The sequence below is a fragment of the Macrotis lagotis genome, chromosome 3, assembly GCF_037893015.1.
Source record: "Macrotis lagotis isolate mMagLag1 chromosome 3, bilby.v1.9.chrom.fasta, whole genome shotgun sequence".
Lineage (NCBI taxonomy): Eukaryota > Metazoa > Chordata > Mammalia > Peramelemorphia > Peramelidae > Macrotis > Macrotis lagotis.
The window spans coordinates 226,528,847-226,546,030 of record NC_133660.1 but is presented as its reverse complement, the minus strand read 5'-3'; the positions used below and the strand labels follow the sequence as shown (position 1 = coordinate 226,546,030).

Sequence of the window (17,184 nt, the reverse complement as noted above, 5' to 3'; positions counted from 1 at the left end):
GCCCCGCGTCCGCCCGCGCTCCCCGGCCGGCCCGGCCCCCCGCCCCCCGGCTCGGCGCCCCTCTCTCCCTCTCTGGCGCGGCCGGAGCCCGCCCCCCGCCCCCCGACTCCGCGCGGGCATCCCCGCCGCCTCGGTCCCGGGCCGGCTGCGTGGGGGCGGCCCCGGGGAGCCCCCCGGGCCGGGGAGCCCGGCAGAGCCCGGGGCCGCCGCAGGTAGCTCGGGCCGCGCCCGGGGGGCTCCCGCCCGCGGCCGCCCCGCCCCGCCCCCGGCGCCCCGCCCCCCCCGGCCCGGCCCGGGCCCCGCGGGAGGGAGAGGCCGGCGGGCGGCCGCAGCCTCCGCGCCAGGTAGCGCCCCCGCCGCGCCGCCCCCCGCCGGCCCGCCCGGCCGCCCGGCCCGCCCCGCCGCGGCTCCGGAGGGCGGAAGGGCCGCGGCCACCATGCGGAGCTCGCCGCCCGCCGCGACACCCTGAGCGGCCCGGGGCGCCGCCGGCAGCGCGGGAGCGCCCCGGGAATGAGCGCGGGCCGAGCCGCGGCCCGAGGCTGTGAGCGGCGCGGCTCCAGGTGAGTGCCGGCCCGGCCCGGCGGCGCAGGTGCCCTCCGGCCGCGGGGCAGGGGCTCCGCCGAGCCGGGACGCCCCGCCGGAGCTGCGGTCCCCGATGGGGCCCCCGGGCGGCAGCGCGGGGGACGGCGCCCGCCGCCCCCGGCCCCCGACATCCCGGGCAGCCCGCGCCCCGGCTCCCGGCTCCCGGCTCCCGGCAGGTGGTTCTGGGCCGGCGGAGCCCGGGGAGCCGGGGTGGGGGGCGGACGGACCCCTGCCTGGCCCCGGGACCCCAGCCTCGCCCCGGGCCGCCTTCGGATGCTCGCCTCGGCCCCCGCCGGAACGCCCGGCTGGAACCTGCCCGTCCACCCCGTAGTCCACCTCGACCCTCTGTCCAGTGATGGCGGGGCTGTGTGGGGGTCCCTTCCTCGGACTGGGGAGCCTTCCGGAAGGGCAGCAGTTCCCCCAGGTCTGGGGCTGCAATCGTGACCTCTTCATTCACTCCCTCGGCCCCCAGGCTCTTCAGGAGCCGCTCGGACCCCCCAGGGACTCCGGGGTGCCTGCACTGTGTGTGTGTGTGTTACTGCAATGTGCATATGTTTGTGCAGTGCGTGAATGTGTGTTTAGTGTATGAGTGCGTGTAGTGTGTATCTGTATGAATGTGTGCCAGGAATTCCGCCAGTGTTTTAGTGTGATGTGCATCTGTATTTGTGTAGTGTTGTGAGTGTGTGTGTGAATAGTGTGCGAGTGTGTGTAGTGTGTATGTGTTAGTGTAATGTGTGTATGTGTGTAGTGTGTAAGTGAGTTGTGAGTGTAGGCATAGTATGTATGTGTTAGTGTAATGTGCATATGTTTGTGTAGTGTGTGTGAATAGTGTGTGTGTATGTAGTGCGTATGTGTTAGTGGAATGTGATATGTGTGTGTGGTGTGTGAGTGTATAGTGTTCCAGTGTACAGTGTGTGTGTTAGTAGAATGTGTGTATGTGTTTGTGTAGTGTGAGTGCATGGTGTCCCCGTGTGTGTGCTTGTGTGTGCGCGTGTGGCAGACCGGGGCGGGAGGAGATCTTTCCTGAGGAGGAAGGAACTCCTCTCTCCCCCCAGCAGCAGAGCCCCCCAGCCCAGCCCTCTCGCCCTCCCCAGCTCTGGGACCTCCCCTGGACTTTTTTCCCTTCTAGAACCCACCCTTTCAAACTCGCCCCTTCCCCTCTGTCCAATGACGGCGACCGCCCGCGTCTCTAACCCCCCCTCCCACTCCCTCCCTCCCACGTGGGTCAGGTCTGCCCCTGGCCCCGGGGGCAGAGCCTCCGCAGAGCCCCCTCCCTCCCCCCAGGTCTGCTTCTCCAGGTTCAAGAACTTCTGGTGCAAATTTGTCGGCTAATGGCCGGGTGCGATTATTCTCCGGGTTGGGTGTTGTGCGCCCCGGGGGCACGGAGCGCTTACAACGGGGAGTTTACAAGGGCCAGGAATTCCGCCAGTGTTTAGAGAGTGAGAGGTAGAGGAATCCATGTCAACCCTTTGTCTGGCTTGGAGACCTAGAAAGATTGCCCCCCTCCTTTCTCCCCCCCCCTTCTGTCTCCCCCCTCTTTCTCTCTCCCTCTTCTTCCCCCCCCCCCCATCTCCTATTCTTTCTGTTTCTCTGGCAGAAACAGGAGCCCAACTTCCTTTCTGACAGGAGCCAGCAGCAAGTGCAACTTTAAATAATGGGGGGGGGGTAAGGGGAGGGGAGGGGAGGCCAGGCTGCCAGCGGCTGCTAAGAATAATTCAACCTTCAGATAATGCAGCCGGGAGCCAGCCTGCGCCGGGGGCTCCGGACTACTTCCCTGGGCAGAACACTCCGACCCCTGATGAATGGGAAGACTTAGTGCTTCACTTTTGCTCCTGGACTGTCTCGAAAGACTTCCCGGATCTCCTGCTGCTTCTGGGGCTGCTTGGGGGGGGGGGGGGGGTTGGGGGTTTTTTGGTTTTGCTGGAGAACTTGTCAACTTTTTTTTGTTTGTTTGTTTAAAGCCCAGTCAGAGGAAAGACCTGGGTCTGCCTTGCCCACCCCCACCCCCTTGTAAGTAGAGAAGCCTCCATTCTTAGGAGACCTGAGATTGATCGTCAGGGAAAGACAAGTTTTAGCAAACTCTGGAAGGGGAGAGCGATCTGGAAAGGCTGTTGGGGGTGGGGGGAGAGCCTAGCTTGCGTCTTTGTTTTGGGGGTGTTTGAATAATCCTGGTTCTGGAGGATCGGAGGTGTTGAGTCCTCTCTTCTCCCTTCTTCTCCCTTTCCCCTCCCCTCCCCTCCCCCTTTTGTTTTCTCCAGATTTTGAGGCCACAGAATATTTATACATGAGGAGGATCTAAGCCCAGAGATGGAATTTTGGTTTGCCTTCCTCTTCTTGGGGATTTTCTCGATGTCTGATTCTGCCAGAGGTGAGTAGACTGAGCTCCCAGGAGGCAGGCCGGCTTTGGCTCTCCCCAGCTGCTTCCCGGTTATTTCATTGTCTGTAGGTCAACTGGATTTCCTTTCCAAAAAGTATGAAATGTCTCTTTTTCTTGGTTTCTCTCTCTCTCTCTCTCTCTCTCTCTCTCTCTCTCTCTCTCCTGGCTCTCTGTTTCTGGCTCTCTTTGGATTGGTTCTGCCTTCCCTCTGCAGCCATATAGATTTGTTCACTGATGCGGAAAAGCAGGCCATGTTCTTGCTTACCCACATTTTCCCACCTGGCTCTGGGCTGTCCCGATGTGACATCATTAATTAAGACACAAACTCGTTTTTCTCTCTTTCTCCTTTTGGTTTTTGGAATACATTTAAAAAAAAATAAGAATACTCTAGTTACAGGTGAGTTCTGGGAAATGTCTTTGCTTACTGAAAGGTAGAGGAGAAGCCTTGGTTAAGTAGCTTCCAGATTTGGGGTATCATGGTTGAAAGCAGACAATAGCATTCCTGGCTGGCCGACAGGGCCTCTCTATCCCCCTCTTCCCCTCCCTGTCAAGCCTCCCCTTGTGTCTTCCCAGTAGCAGGCCAAACAAACACATCCATGGACTGGCCCAGCTGACAGACCTGTGACAGTCCTCAACAGCTACTGCATATTTGAGCTCTAGTCACCCCGGGCCAAGCACTCAGATTTCAATAAGCAGGTGACCCTGCCAACCTACCCCCAAGACATGAGTTTAAAAAAAACACAACAATGATAAAATAGAGGCCTAGTCCTGAAGGGGGAGGTGGTGGCTAGGGGGCTCAGCCCCCTAAAGGAGAAAAAGTTGGAATAAGCAGTGGCCTATTCTGGGCTGAGGGGGTACCTTCACCTTAAAGAAGTGGGGGGCTCTCTACCACAGTTAGGTGAGTCAGGATGGCAGTCCCCTTACTACCTTCCCCTTAACTCCTGGTAGGAAGACAAGTCTGTATTTCAGGAGGATAAAGAAATAATGATGGCGCTGATTAGATGGCATGGACTAATGGTTCAATACTTATTTCTCTTTTGGCCTTTTACTTGGGTAGCTGATCTTTTAGACCAGTTTAGAATCATCCTGGAAACCAATGGGTTTGCAAAAGCCCACTTCCTTTCTGGAAACAAGAGGTCTAAGGCTCAGCCTCCTTAGAGGCCAGAGCACTGCATTGGCCAGGCATCTGGGAGATGAATGAGGGGGAAAATAGCATTGAGGTAGACAAGGAGGCGGACTGAGAAGTCTGGATTCCAGTCTGGATGGGCCTGCCTCCATTGTGGGGAATGGAGGGAAGAAGGTGACCTCATGGATGTATATTATTCTTGCAGCTGGTCCCCAGGGCCTCTGCAGAGGGGGTAGGTTGCATGGGGGAGAAGTTCAGTCTTCAAGTCTCTGTGGGTTGGGGGCCCACAGAATAGAAATCTTTTTTAACTTCCTTACCTAATATTCTCTTCAATACTCTGGCCTAACTCTCTAGTTCTTTTGGGTTTGGGAAAGACATGCGTGTCCTGAGTTAAGTGAGTGGTTACCCGAGGTGAAACTTTGGTAAAGAGGCAGAAAACAGGAGAGCCAGAGTATTCCAAGTGATTTTGAAGCCCAAGGGAAGGAAAAACTCACTTTAGCGGAAGTTGGCTAGGGTTGCATGAAGACCTCATGGATGAAAATTGCAGTTCTTTCTCCAAAAGATAAAAATATCAAGTATATTCAGAGAGAAAGCAAGGGAATGCCCCCGCTGAGTCCTGGCTTCTAGGGCCACACAAACACAGATAGGAGGGTGGAGGTTAAACATAACACATCTTCTTCATTTTATCCCTAGGGGAGGAGGGGGAAGTAGCTCATCATCGCTGAGGCTAGGTGTTGTTATTGGAAATGGAGACTCAAGTCCTGTTCATTCCCCAGACTGAGCCTATTGGACTGAAGGAAAACCACTTTTTGTTCCTGTGTGTTGGTTTCATAGCCAGTCTTAGAGAATGTGTTTCAGGAAAGTTGGGAAGGTGACCTTGTTCAAAGAGAAAGCAAAACTATATCCTTTGCAGGGACATTGTCCCTGTCTTTGTAATTGTGATCCAACCAGAAGCCTGTAATATGATTTGTCTAGTGCCATTGTTTGGAGCTAGGAAAGAGTTGGTTTTGACCTGTTGGCCTGGTTGGGGCTGGCTCTTATTTGGAGCTATTATTATAATCCTCAGTGTTATACCAGGGTCCTGCTGAAGTTTTAAGTGTGGGGAAAGGAATCATCGAGTGACCCCCTGGCTGGACTAGTGGATAAAGACTCACATGGAGTATTTTTAGGGGTGGGAAGAAATCTTTCTTGAGAACTGACCATGTGTGTGTGTCCCTAATGGTAGATGTCCCCTGGAAGCAAATGGGGTTTCATTTTGCTGGGTCAGAGGACTAGCCACCAGGTTTGGCTTGGAGGCTCCTGGGAGGCATAGCTGGGGAGAAGGACTGGACACTGGCTGCATCCCCATGGTTCCCCCCAATCTCTTTTTCTTGGACTCTGTGCTCCTGGGGTCAGGGGATGGATTAATGTTAACTCACCCTCTCTGCCTCTTCTTGTACCCCCACCGTTTCCTGGCTTATGGTTCAGAGCCCCCCTCCAATTGGAGCGGCGGTTTCCAAGCCCTTCCTGCGCCTCGAGTGACCGTATATGGCAATGTTTGGGTCGAGCTGCAGCAGGTCCAGCAGGATTGGCCCAGGCTCGGCCCAAAGCCACACACACGTCCCTGCCCCCTCCTTCCTGCCCAGGGAGGGACGGACTAGTCCAGTGGGTGGGGGCTGCCCACAAGTTTGGGATCAGCACTCCCCAGAACAGGGCAAGGGGTTTGCTCTGGTGCCTTGGCTTAGGGGAATAGATATTCCTTTGGAAGGGAATGGGTTAATCCCCTTTCCCCCTACCCCCCCACCCTGGAATTGGCACCGAGATTTGGACTTTGATTTCTCTTTCATCTTCTTTGATCTAACTTGTCATCCCTTGTGCCCTCTCTCATTACGGGCCAGTTGGGAAGCCCACCAAAGTCCTTTCCAGTGCCCAGCCCAGGAGAAGCCCCTCTATGGGGGGAGGGTTGGAATTCAAACCTCGCTGCTCAGGAGGGAGTTATTCAGTGTCACTGGGCCTGGCATGAGACACTCCCTCTCTTTGAGCTGCTGGCACTGACCAGGGTTTGGTGGGCAAATGGGGAGGCTGAGTGGCCAGTCTTCTCCGGGGTTAATTTTATAGGATAATAATAATCGCTGTCATTTCTGTAGTTCAATAAGATTTTACTCTTTTCTCAGGATAACCTTTACAAGGAGGTAATATATTAATCCCATTGTACAGATGAGAAAAACTGAAGCCCAAAGAGCTGCCTCCATAGTTATGCCCAGGGTAGAAAGGATCCAATTTTATACTCAGATCTCCTTAGTTCAGATAGGTGGCCCCTTTTATGAGACTGATCATACTGGAGGAGAGAATAAGATTCAAAGGTAGAGACTTAGGGTGGAGACTCCCTATTATCTTCACCTGGCTTTTGACTCTGTTCTAAAGCCAGTGGAATGAAGTCTTACCAACTTCTTTTCTTCTCACCCCTTTTCTGGGAACTCAGTTTTTTCTCACAAACCCCCTCTTCATTGGCATGCCTGGGTCTTACAATTCATCTGATGCTTTTCTTAATCCTACACTCTTCTGAGTTCAAGAGTCCCATATACACAAGGAACTTCTGGAAAGGAACTGAAAGATTTTTCAGGGAATTTTTTTTTTCCTTTTGTTCTCCCCAGCTTTTCTTGAATTTTGTTTGAACTTCTCCCCTTCTCCCCCCCCCCCCCAACTTGAAATTTCTTTCCCAAATGTGTTATGTTTGTGAGTGGGCCAAGTTGTGTATGTTCATATGTGTTCCTAAACCAACAAAGTGTCATTACACTTGGAGAGAAGTACTAAGAAAATAAGTATTGCATGTTATCAGCTTTCCTTCAGATTTCTGTTCTTCAGATAGAGAGAGAGAAGAGAGGAGGGGAAGAGAGAGAGAGAGAGAGAGAGAGAGAGAGAGAGAGATTGATTGAGATTGCTACTTTCAAGATTTCCTTATTTAAAAATAAAACAGTACAATCAACAACTACTCTCTCTAAATTCTCCCTAAGTTACAAAACATTGAAATAAATAAAAAAAAACCAACTTTGACTTTAAAATACTTAAGTATTTACCTTCTTTTCATTTTTTTTGGATCCATGCCAATTTCCATTCTTGTAGAGAAGATTGGAGAGATTCAGTCCAAAAAACTTTTGCAAAGAGAGTGGTAAAGCAGAAGGTATTCCTTGTGCTGCATGCTGGGAAGTGTTTCCAAGGTGTGAACTTTTCCTGTGGAATGGTTTCTGATCTTTTTGGGTTTCCTCAGCATCCAAAGACAAAAGGATATTTTTTTCCCTGAGTTGTACCTGCAGTCACAGGGATCACAGCCCATAAAGAATACTAGATTAAGAGTTTACAGATAAGAAAATTGAAACCAGGATCACCCAGGAAGTGAGTGTTGAGTCCTCCTTCACGCCTGGATTCCCTCACTATAGAGCTAGGTGCTCTCTCATTTCAAATCACTCTGAGTCTCTCTTGCTCCAGCCGCTCATGGCCAGTGGCTTTTTGATTTTAAACAAAGTCTCATCACCACTTTGATTTTATAGGGTGCCCTAGTTATTAAAATTTATTAAAATAGATCTTTTTATTTGTTATAAAAGCAGCATATCCCCAAATTTCATCATACTTCTTTATTGGTGGTTCTTAGGGTCCTCTGGCTTCAACTATATGGGTCTTCCCCCTCACTACTCAGAACCCAACCTTTCCACTTTCCATGATAGTTCTGGAAGTGCTGTGATCCAAAAATTCACTCCTTCAGGGTCATCTGCCTGGTAATAAGCATTTTTTTAGTTTTTTTTCAAGGCAATGGGGTTAAGTGACTTGCCCAAGGCCACATAGCTAGGCAATTATTAAGTGTCTGAGGTCGGATTTGAACTCAGGTCCTCCTGACTCTAGGACTGGTGCTCTATTCACTGTACCACCTAGCCACCCCTAATAAGCATTTTCAGTGGTAGGGCTGGCAGTTTTTCCAGCACTTGGGATGACCTCCATACAAGTAACAGGATTCTCCTAGTTGTAAGACTTTTTTAAGCAGACTTTTAGGTAAAATAGTCATCCTGTGATTTTAAATCAGAAATTCTCTGAGGGCAAGGATTGATTCCTATACTTCAATTTAATTCAATTCAGTGTTTTTAATTAATTGTCTTCTACTTATCAGGAATACTGAGGCTAAAATGTAAAAAGCCCTGCCCTTCAGGAGGGGCTTATATTTAACTTCCTAACTCCCCCAAGGAGCTGGCACACAATAAGCCCCTTAATAAAAGCACTTTAGGTTTGAATTTGTATTGCTTTAAATGCTCATCCTCAGTGGCTAATGTTCCTGGGTTCACTGACCAGATGTGCTTATTAATAGCAACAGTGATAGTTAGCATTTATATAGATAGCTCGCTTAAGATTTTCTAAGTTCTTCACAAATGTTAGCCCATTTGAGCCTCCTGACGATGTTTCTCCTTTGTTCTTGAAGAAGACCATGACATCAGGGAGATGATACTATGACAGTATGTGAATTGGATTTAGGTGGGGGGGGCTATGCTAAATTACCAGCCTCCCTTTCTCTTCCAGAGCGTATTTAGGTCCAGTGTCCAAATATGAATCAGGATGACTGGAGATGGGCAATTAGGCTTAGGTGACTTGCCCAAGGTCACATAGTTACCTGGGATTTGACTTTAGGTCTTCTTTCTGGAGTCCAGTGTTCTTTCCATAGCATTAGACTGTGATGTTAGAATGAAAGAGTTTCTCTCTAATATGGCAGATTTGGGTGGGGGACCAAATTCTTAAGACTGGAGGTTGGATTTGAAGATTGAGGTGGCTGAATAGGAAGGCAGCTTCAGTCCCAGGGCTTGCTAAGACCTCAGGACTAGATGAACAGGAGTTTGTACAGTCCTGGTTGTGGGAGGAAAGCCTTTTCTGATGCTTGGGGAAATGAATGGAGTTGAGATGATGTTCTTGGCCTATTTTGGCCCTGGCTCCTGGAAACGGTAAATAAATCATTGTCACCAAGAGGGGTGGAGGGGAAAAAACCCTGAACAAAAGTCTTCTTTTGCTTGGTCTGGAAAAAATAAATGTGAGGCCGTTCCTTTATTCATTGCACAGGCCGAGAATCAATGGTGCTTTCTCTGCTCCCTAGGCTGTGGGCCCCAGTGAGAATTTGGAGTGTGTTTGAAAGTCCTGCCCTTCAATGCTCCCCTTTCACACGGAGTCCCAGTGTTGCTGTAATCAGTGGAAATATTTTTTTTTCCCCCAGCTTCGTTTAACTTAATAAACCACTTGTCCTATTTGGTTGCTTTCCCTAAGTTTGCCCTTTTATGCTGAGGATACATTTAGGGGATTTTGTGGGTTTAATGAAAGCTAAGGACCTTGGGCTTTCAATCCATTACCTTTATATTAGGGCTGGGCAACTGGGTGACCTTGGGGGAGTCATTTAACTTTCTGCTCTTTTTTTTTTTTCTCCCCTTCCCTCTCCCCAGTCTCTCTCTTGGAGAGGGGTGTAAGTAAGCTTCTCTGTAGATCTCTAGAAGTGATGGTGAACTTTCTCTGCCTTTCCTGAGTTAGCTTTGAGATCCTGTCTCCTTCATCCCAAATTGTTCCAGATACTCTAAGGTTAAGCACCTTGTTAATTTTGTAAATTCTCCTGCTGGGCAGATGAAGACAAGAAATCTGACCTTTTTAAAAACATCTTTTCCAAGGGCACTTGTCTTGGGGTTGGAGGCAGAATGGACTTGGGATCCAGGATTCACAGCTATGTCTTGGGCAGATTTCTTGGCTATTTTCCTAATTTCTCTATTCTGGAACATCAAAGCAGAAAGGGACCTTAGAGACCAGAAAGTTCCAATGCCTAGATGGGAAAACTGAGGCCCAGAGCCATGTCTTAGCCACATCTCCATGCAGAGACAGACAAAGACAGGATTTAAGAGTGTAGTTCTCCGAACTTCAAGCTCTTTCTACTATAGCTATAGACCACTTGAAGGTCTCGTATTTAATTTTGCCTTATACAGGGAAATTCAATAGGATTTAGAGCTGGACAGAATCCTAAAGAGCACTGAACCCAACTTACACCTTTATACAGAGAGAAGAAGTGAGTGGCTCAAAGTCCAATTGGTTAGAAGTGCTGGGATTCAGGCCAGATCCCTCTGACAACAAATTCACTGCTCTCTCTGTTGCCCCACATCACTGCATTTTTTTTTGTCCAAATATTCAGTGTAGGAGATAGAGGCACCAGGTTCCTCAGATTGTCCCTCAGTCCCACTGGGGAGCTAAGACCCAAAGAGGGCAATGCAAGTAATATGTTCCTAGATCATGCGTGATCAGATCACAGATTACAGAACAGATCAGATCAAACTTTTGCTTCCCCTGCAGGAGGTTAGAAGAAGAGAACTATACATTAGGGTCTAGGGAGACCCCAAAGGGAATGGAACTTGAGTGTTGAAGAAAGAGGAGATTTGAATATAGGGAGGGAAAGGAGTAGGCATTTTAGGGGGACATTATTTCTACAAGTGTGCAATGGGGCATGAACTCCAAAGTTGGGGGGTGGCTCTGGTTATAATGACTGACTGGAGCTGAGATATGTTTATCAGCTGAAGCAGTTCCAGAGAGTGTCTACTTAGAGAAAGTGGAATATGGAATGACCTGGAGGGGAAGGATTTCCCAAGGAGGTATGACACAAGTTAAGTCAGTCCTGAGATCCACAATTACATGTTACCTTATAAATCTAATCTAGTGGAAATGACTTGGAAACTATATATCCTAGCTCTTGACACTGTTTTTGATCCTGATTAACAGCCTCTCTGGATCTCAGTTTCTTCATCAGTAAAATGGTCTTTTCTAGGTCTAACATTCTATGGTTCTATGATTTTTGCCTCTTTAGTTTGTGACCCAGACTCCCTAGAGCATATTGATCTCAGAGCGTGAAGGAGACAGGTAACAATGTCCAACTCTACATTTCCAGGCTGTAAGGGTGAGGTCTTAGTCCCTTCCATCTCTAGTAAAATGGAAAGCATTATGGGTTTGGAAGATTTCAGGCAGGTTATTTCTGCCCTTTCCTTGACCTCCTCTCCCTCCCATCCTCCTTGGCTTTCTCATCTATACAATGAGGAGGCTGGAATAGATGATTTCTAAATCTCTTTTTTTTTAGTTTTTTATTTATATCTTCCATTTATCCCCATCACTGCTCCTTGGCACAGGACCTAGGTAGGGTGGAGGACAGGAGGTGATGTTTAGGAAATATTAATTGTGAAAATATTAGAGTAAAGGAATTCCAGGAATATCTTTCACTCAGAATCTCAAAGATCCAGAGAGGGGTGCCTAAAAATCCTGATGCTCAGCATAGACATATGTAGGAATGTGGACAGCACAGGAACTCAGATGACATGGATCTAGCCACCTAAGGAATACAGGGAGGGCAGCTAGGTGGTGCAGTGGATAGAGCACTGGCCCTGGAGTCAGGAGTACCTGAGTTCAAATCCGGGTTCAGACACTTAATAATTTTCTAGCTGTGTGGCCTTGGGCAAGCCACTGAACCCAATTTACTTGGCAAAAAAAAAAAGAACAAAAACCTTAAAAAAAAAGAAATCCAGGAACCTGATCCTGGTATAAGGCTCCAATTCAAGATTGAAAGTTGTAGAGATAATAAAACACTAAGATCTAGAAGTCACTGAAAAGAAGGTGAGAGTAACTCCATAACAATTACGAGAGTTATTTACATCAAAGAAAAAAAATGCTATGTGTTTAGAAATAAGCAATTTAAGTACAAAGAAATTACAGTCAAGATCTTGCAAGATATGGAGGTTTTTATAATGAAAGAGAGAAGATCTTGGAATACAAAAGGCAAAAAATTAAGACTTAAAACAAAGAACCACTTATCCTGAGAAATTCAGTATAATTCTAAAGGGGAAAGCATAGACCTTTTATTGCAATAGAGGATTTTCTTGAATTCATGAGAACACTCTACATAGTAATAACATTGAAAAGAAAAACAACGTTGGAATGCTGAGCATGTCAGTGGTCAACCAGGACCAGTGATGCAGCAGGCTATCTATCTCTTGGCAGATAATGAACTCAGCATACAGAGATAACCTTTTTTTTTTTTGATTGTGGCCAATGTGGATTTGTTTTGTTTGGTAGTAGTGATTTGTTGTGTTTTTCTTCTTTTCTTTTCTTTTTTGGTAGGTTTGGAGAGGAGGGGGTATTCAAAATGTGGCCCCTCCAAAAAAGGAAAAGAAAAAGGGTCATTAAAACATTTTAAAAAATGGTTATAAACTCTTAACTTCTCTCATTTAGTTTCCACAAAGTTCCTATGGATAGTGAGGGGCCATTATCTCCATTTTACAGATGATGAATCAGTCTGAGGTTGGTGACTTATTTGTGGTGAGACAGATAGCGAATGAATGAGCAGGTTTTTTTGATTTTAAATTAAAATGCCTGGACAAGAGAATAGAGTTAAAGAAAATTAGGTTCTTATTAGCTAAGCTCGTCAGATGTTGGCAGGATTAGGCAGAGTTCCTTGCAAGAAATCTGAGGAGGATAGGGAGCCCCTCTGAAAAATCCCTGGTCTTTCCTTCCATTCTGCATCTGAGCTTTGTCCTCCTGTTTTCATCCATCCATCCATCGGTCTCTCTATCTGTCACCCCATCCATCCATTCACATTTTGGACAGCATTTTCCTCGGCAGCCCTGTTCTCACTCACAGTCTCCCCTTTGTTCCGGGAAACACAGTGTTCCTATTTCATCAGAAATTACTCCAGTTTTTGAAGATGAAATCCAGCCAATAACTCCAGGCTACTTCTTCCATTAAGTGTTCAAACTTCATCTGAGGTTTCACTGTGGCAAATTGTGGCCCAGAGTTATTGTTTGTATTGTGACTGAGTGGATTAGGATTGTATTGTGATTGAGGACTTTGTGATATTTTTTTCAGGTCCCTTCTGTATGTGGCCCTTTTCTCTCTTTTTTTTTAACCTCCCTTACTGTTCTTGATTTCCCTCTTCCATCTCTCTTCTGTCCTATTCTTTCTTCTCTCTGTCTTTCTATGTGTCTCTTTTCTGCCTCACCCTTCCATCCTTATCTGTCTTCCCTCCTTCCTATTGCCTATCACCCCTCTTCTCTGACTCTCTCACTTCTTTATTCCCCTATCCCCAAACCCCTTCCTCTTTTGTTCTTTACTGACCCACCCCTATACCCCCTCCTCCTTTCTTCTTTATTCACCTACCCCCTACACCCCCTCCTCCTCTCTTTCTCTGTCTTACCTCACTCCCCATGATCTCCTTCTCTCCATGTTTCCCTTGCCCCTGCTGCACTTGTTGAAATCAGAGCACTTTGCATCTTGGCAGGAGACAAACTCATTTTTCCTGTGCCTGGTAAATTTGTTTCCTGAAAGATTTATACCATCTTGGGTATCCTGTCAAGCAGCTGAGGAGTGAGTAATGAGGGAGTGCCACACACTGGCTGAGACTCTAACTCTGTCAAGTTTGGATATGTTTGAAACTGTTCAGGGGTCCTGAAAAGCTCATGGGCAAATGGAGCCCACCAGTAATCTCTCTCATCTGTCTCTCTTGAGTCCCATTCACCTGGGGCTTGGCAAGTGAATGAATTTTCCTGTGATTTGGCTATTGGCAGTGAGGCACAGTCCTTTTTTCCCCGGTCCTCCCCTCCCCACCCCCACCCCTAGGCCTCAGATATTGCACTGCCCATTGCCCAGCACATTTTCCTTCCCTGGTTCTGCTTCTAAGAAAGCAAGAGGAGCTGTAGGTGCAGAGGAAACATGGCAGACTAGTTTCTCTTCATAGACTCATGTGCCTGTGATTGAATGAGGAAACCAACAATTTACCAGGGCTTGGGTGTGAATCTCAGCTCTGATTTTACCATGAATCCTGGCTCCAGTAGGAACAAGGACACAAGTTTTAACAATTCCCTTCTTAGAATATAAGGTCCTTGAGGTCAGGGATTTGGGATGATCAATGCCATTCACTGCTTGGACTCCAGGAATCACTTATTAAACATGTTTGGTTGGTTGAATTCAAGTATTTTCAGAATCATAGGCTATGGATAGGAAAGGATGTTGGACAACGTCCACTTCACTGCCCTTTTTTACAGATAAGGAAACTGAGGCCCTGAAAGGAGAATTGATTGGTGAAGGTCACTCAAGGAGTTAGTAGCCAGAAATTTAATCTAAGGCTTCTAGGTCTAAATTCATGGTTTTTCCCACTATCCTTATTATTTAACTAGAATTGGGGGTACAAGAAGATTCTTCTATTTTGGGTGTTCTCACGGAAGGGAGGTTAATTGTTTTTTTTTATGTCATGTTCATTTTCAAATATTTTCTTCTTCCCCTGTCTAGTGAACTTTCTTTTGTAACAGAAACGAAAAAAACCAGTTCGATAAAACCAACATGTAGATCACATCTGTCATCTTTAATATCATTTTCCACTCATGGTCTCCTGGCTCTGCAATGTAAGGAAATTTATTTTTTACAGCTTTTCTCCTAGAGGCTAGGTGAAATGAATGAGACGATTTAGTGACAGGATTTTAAAAAAGAAGTCCACTTTAAGTACTTTTCACTGTGCTCCAGTCCACTGGAAAGGCTGGAAGGTAGGAGGAGATTTGGTTTTTAATTCTGACAGTCATTGATTTTTGCTCTGTGACCTTAGATAAGTCACTTGCCTGTTTTTCCCCTTTCAGTCTCATTCACAAAAGAAAGGAGTTGGGCTTGATCTGTCATGTCCCTTCAAGCCTGAAGAAAACAAGTTTCTGACTTAACTTGTATTATTTAACAAGCTGTTAATGGTTAGAGGTCTTACTCTTATGTATAGAGAAAGCTCATTTGCAATAATCTGATTAATGCAAGGTGGCAGATGGATGCTGATAAAAGTATCTGAAATGTTGGTTCTCTTAAGTTGGTTGGCCTTCCCATCCATGATCCTTCCCCGTTTTATAAATTTTCTTATTTTAATAACTTTTTGTCTTTGTCAATAAGTCAAAAGACAATTCTATTACTGCCATGCTTATGGTCATGAATTCCAAGTTGGCAGGGTATTTCTTTTCTACTTTCAAGAGTTTTTCTTGTCCTTCTGGAGCTTAGATTCTCATAAGGAAGAGCAGCTCATGGTAATTGAGTAGTAAAGAGTCTATTTTAGGAGGACACATTATTACCAGCATCAAATAATCGCAGGGAGGTCAAGGATGAGGACTGATCTAAGGTCATTGAGTCTGGTGTCTGGAGAGAAGAGAGTTAGTTATCTGAGTGGTGAAGACTAAGGTTAGATGGGAGGGGGATGATGACATTTATTTTTGAGGAGGGATAGTGATTGTAGGTGATTTTTTCCAGAAAAGGAGCAAAATAGGATGATAGGGTAGAAAGGTCAAGGGGAAGTCTCTTTTTAGAATGGAAGGAAGTGGCTAAGGTAGCTTAGCAGATAGGGTACCAATCCTGGAGTTAGGAGAACCCAAACCCTGGCCAAGTCATTTAATCCCGATTGCCTCCAAAAGAAAAAAAAAGAATTGAGGGAGGGTAAGTATATTTTTAAGTAGCTGGGAAAGAAATTCACTGGGTCCAGATCCATCTCTTGAGGGGATGAAGACAAGGGCTGTATGTGGTACATGCATTGGTTGATTTAACTGAAGTAAAAACTTTTAAATTTAATTTCATTATTAACATTTTCTCCATCAAATTCTTCAGTCTAGAAAAACATCTAGACAGTAAATCAAACTGATTTGTAACCTCTTGCTGCTTTCTGAGAGAGAAAAGCTCACAATGAAACTTTAACTGCAGGGTCTTGTATGATGCACTGGCCTCAATATGCATCTAGATGAAGAAGGTATTAATGTCTGAAGACTCACTAGAAAGTTGCAGGAAGTCACACTGACAATCTATTAATGAGAGTTGAAAGTACATCACCAGGTCATCTGGCTTCTAATATATCCAGAACTGACCAGGTATAGATACAAAACAAAAGTTAGCAAAAGCAAAGAGTATATTTGAAAAACAAAAAAGAGCTGTCTGTCTCAGGAATAGGACATAAGTCTTTGCAGAGGATGATTCTGCTCCACATATAAGCATTCTTTAACTGAACTAAAACTGATTGGATGCCCTTTACATTACAACCAAATGGAAGAACTGGTCTTGGTCTGGATCGGGGGAGAGCTACTTCTTCAGAGATCAGAGGAGAGGAAGGGACAATGGATATAAACCTTTTGAAAACCTTTGTGCTGTAGGGGAAGAGGTAAATGAGGAAGTTTCTGTTGAATAGTCTTGATTTCAGTAATGTAGGAGGTCCATTCTAGGCTTAGATTCTAGGTTAGATTCTTGGTGCAGGAAGAGTTTGGAGGAGGGAGAGAAGGGAGCAAGGAAAGTTTTCTAGAGATGGAATAGGGGAGAAAGGAGGGGTTTGTCTTGGGAAGGAGGAAGAAGGAAGACATTGTAGACTCATAGCTCCAATTATTCAAGCTCCCTGTGTTATTGGTATTAAAACCTACAAGTAATTAGTGTTTCAGTCAATACTTGTTGAGTGAATATTCCTTTTTGGGGCTTGACCTTTCTTCCTCCTCTTAGTCCCAGACAGTCAGACAGACATACAGAGACAGCCTTGGCTTTCCCCTTTTTGATAACCAGGTCATGGTTTCTGAGGCAATTACTTGTTTTACTAGTAAGACCAGTTCCTTCATGAACCAAGTGGCTCCCTGGCTTGTCCAGCTCCTTGTCTGGGACTGTTCCTCCTCCCTCCAGCCTTCTGTTTCCCTCATTCTCCTATTCCCCAATGATGGGATTGGAGGCTGGATTTGGGGGTCTTGTGATAGATTTGAAAGTTGAATGGGGTGTTTCCTAGGGGCAGGTAGAGACTCTGGAAAGATTGTGGTTGGGTAGCCTGAGTTTCCAACAGAGATTGATCTGGTCTCCAAGTCCTGCTTTGCCTCTTTCAGGATTAGGGCTGAAGTTAGGTTTCTTTTGGCTCCCTCTGCTCTTTATCCTCCATACATCTGCCAAAATAATCTTTCTGGGACTGGATCTTTGTTAATTCCCTTAACTCAGTAACCTCCAATGGCTCCCTATTACCTCTTGGATAAAATCAAAGTTCTCTAGCACTGAAAGTCTTCCATAGATTGGCTCCAACTTCCCTTAGTACCCTTACCAT

At 46.6% G+C, this 17,184-nt stretch overlaps 1 protein-coding gene across 2 annotated transcripts in view; it reads left to right on the top strand.

The window, feature by feature from the left end:
• The first annotated feature begins 471 nt into the window (after nt 1-471).
• FGFRL1 (fibroblast growth factor receptor like 1) overlaps nt 472-17,184 on the top strand; it is a 229,817-nt gene continuing 213,104 nt past the window's right edge. The window contains exons 1-2 of one of the 2 annotated variants that reach the window (XM_074229980.1): nt 472-560; nt 2,841-2,950. In XM_074229980.1, the coding sequence (XP_074086081.1) occupies nt 2,890-2,950 (61 nt within the window). In that variant the 5' untranslated portion in view covers nt 472-560; nt 2,841-2,889. Of the gene's footprint in view, nt 561-1,861; nt 2,029-2,840; nt 2,951-17,184 lie in introns of those variants that run through there. The other variant, XM_074229979.1, reaches the window with a different exon arrangement.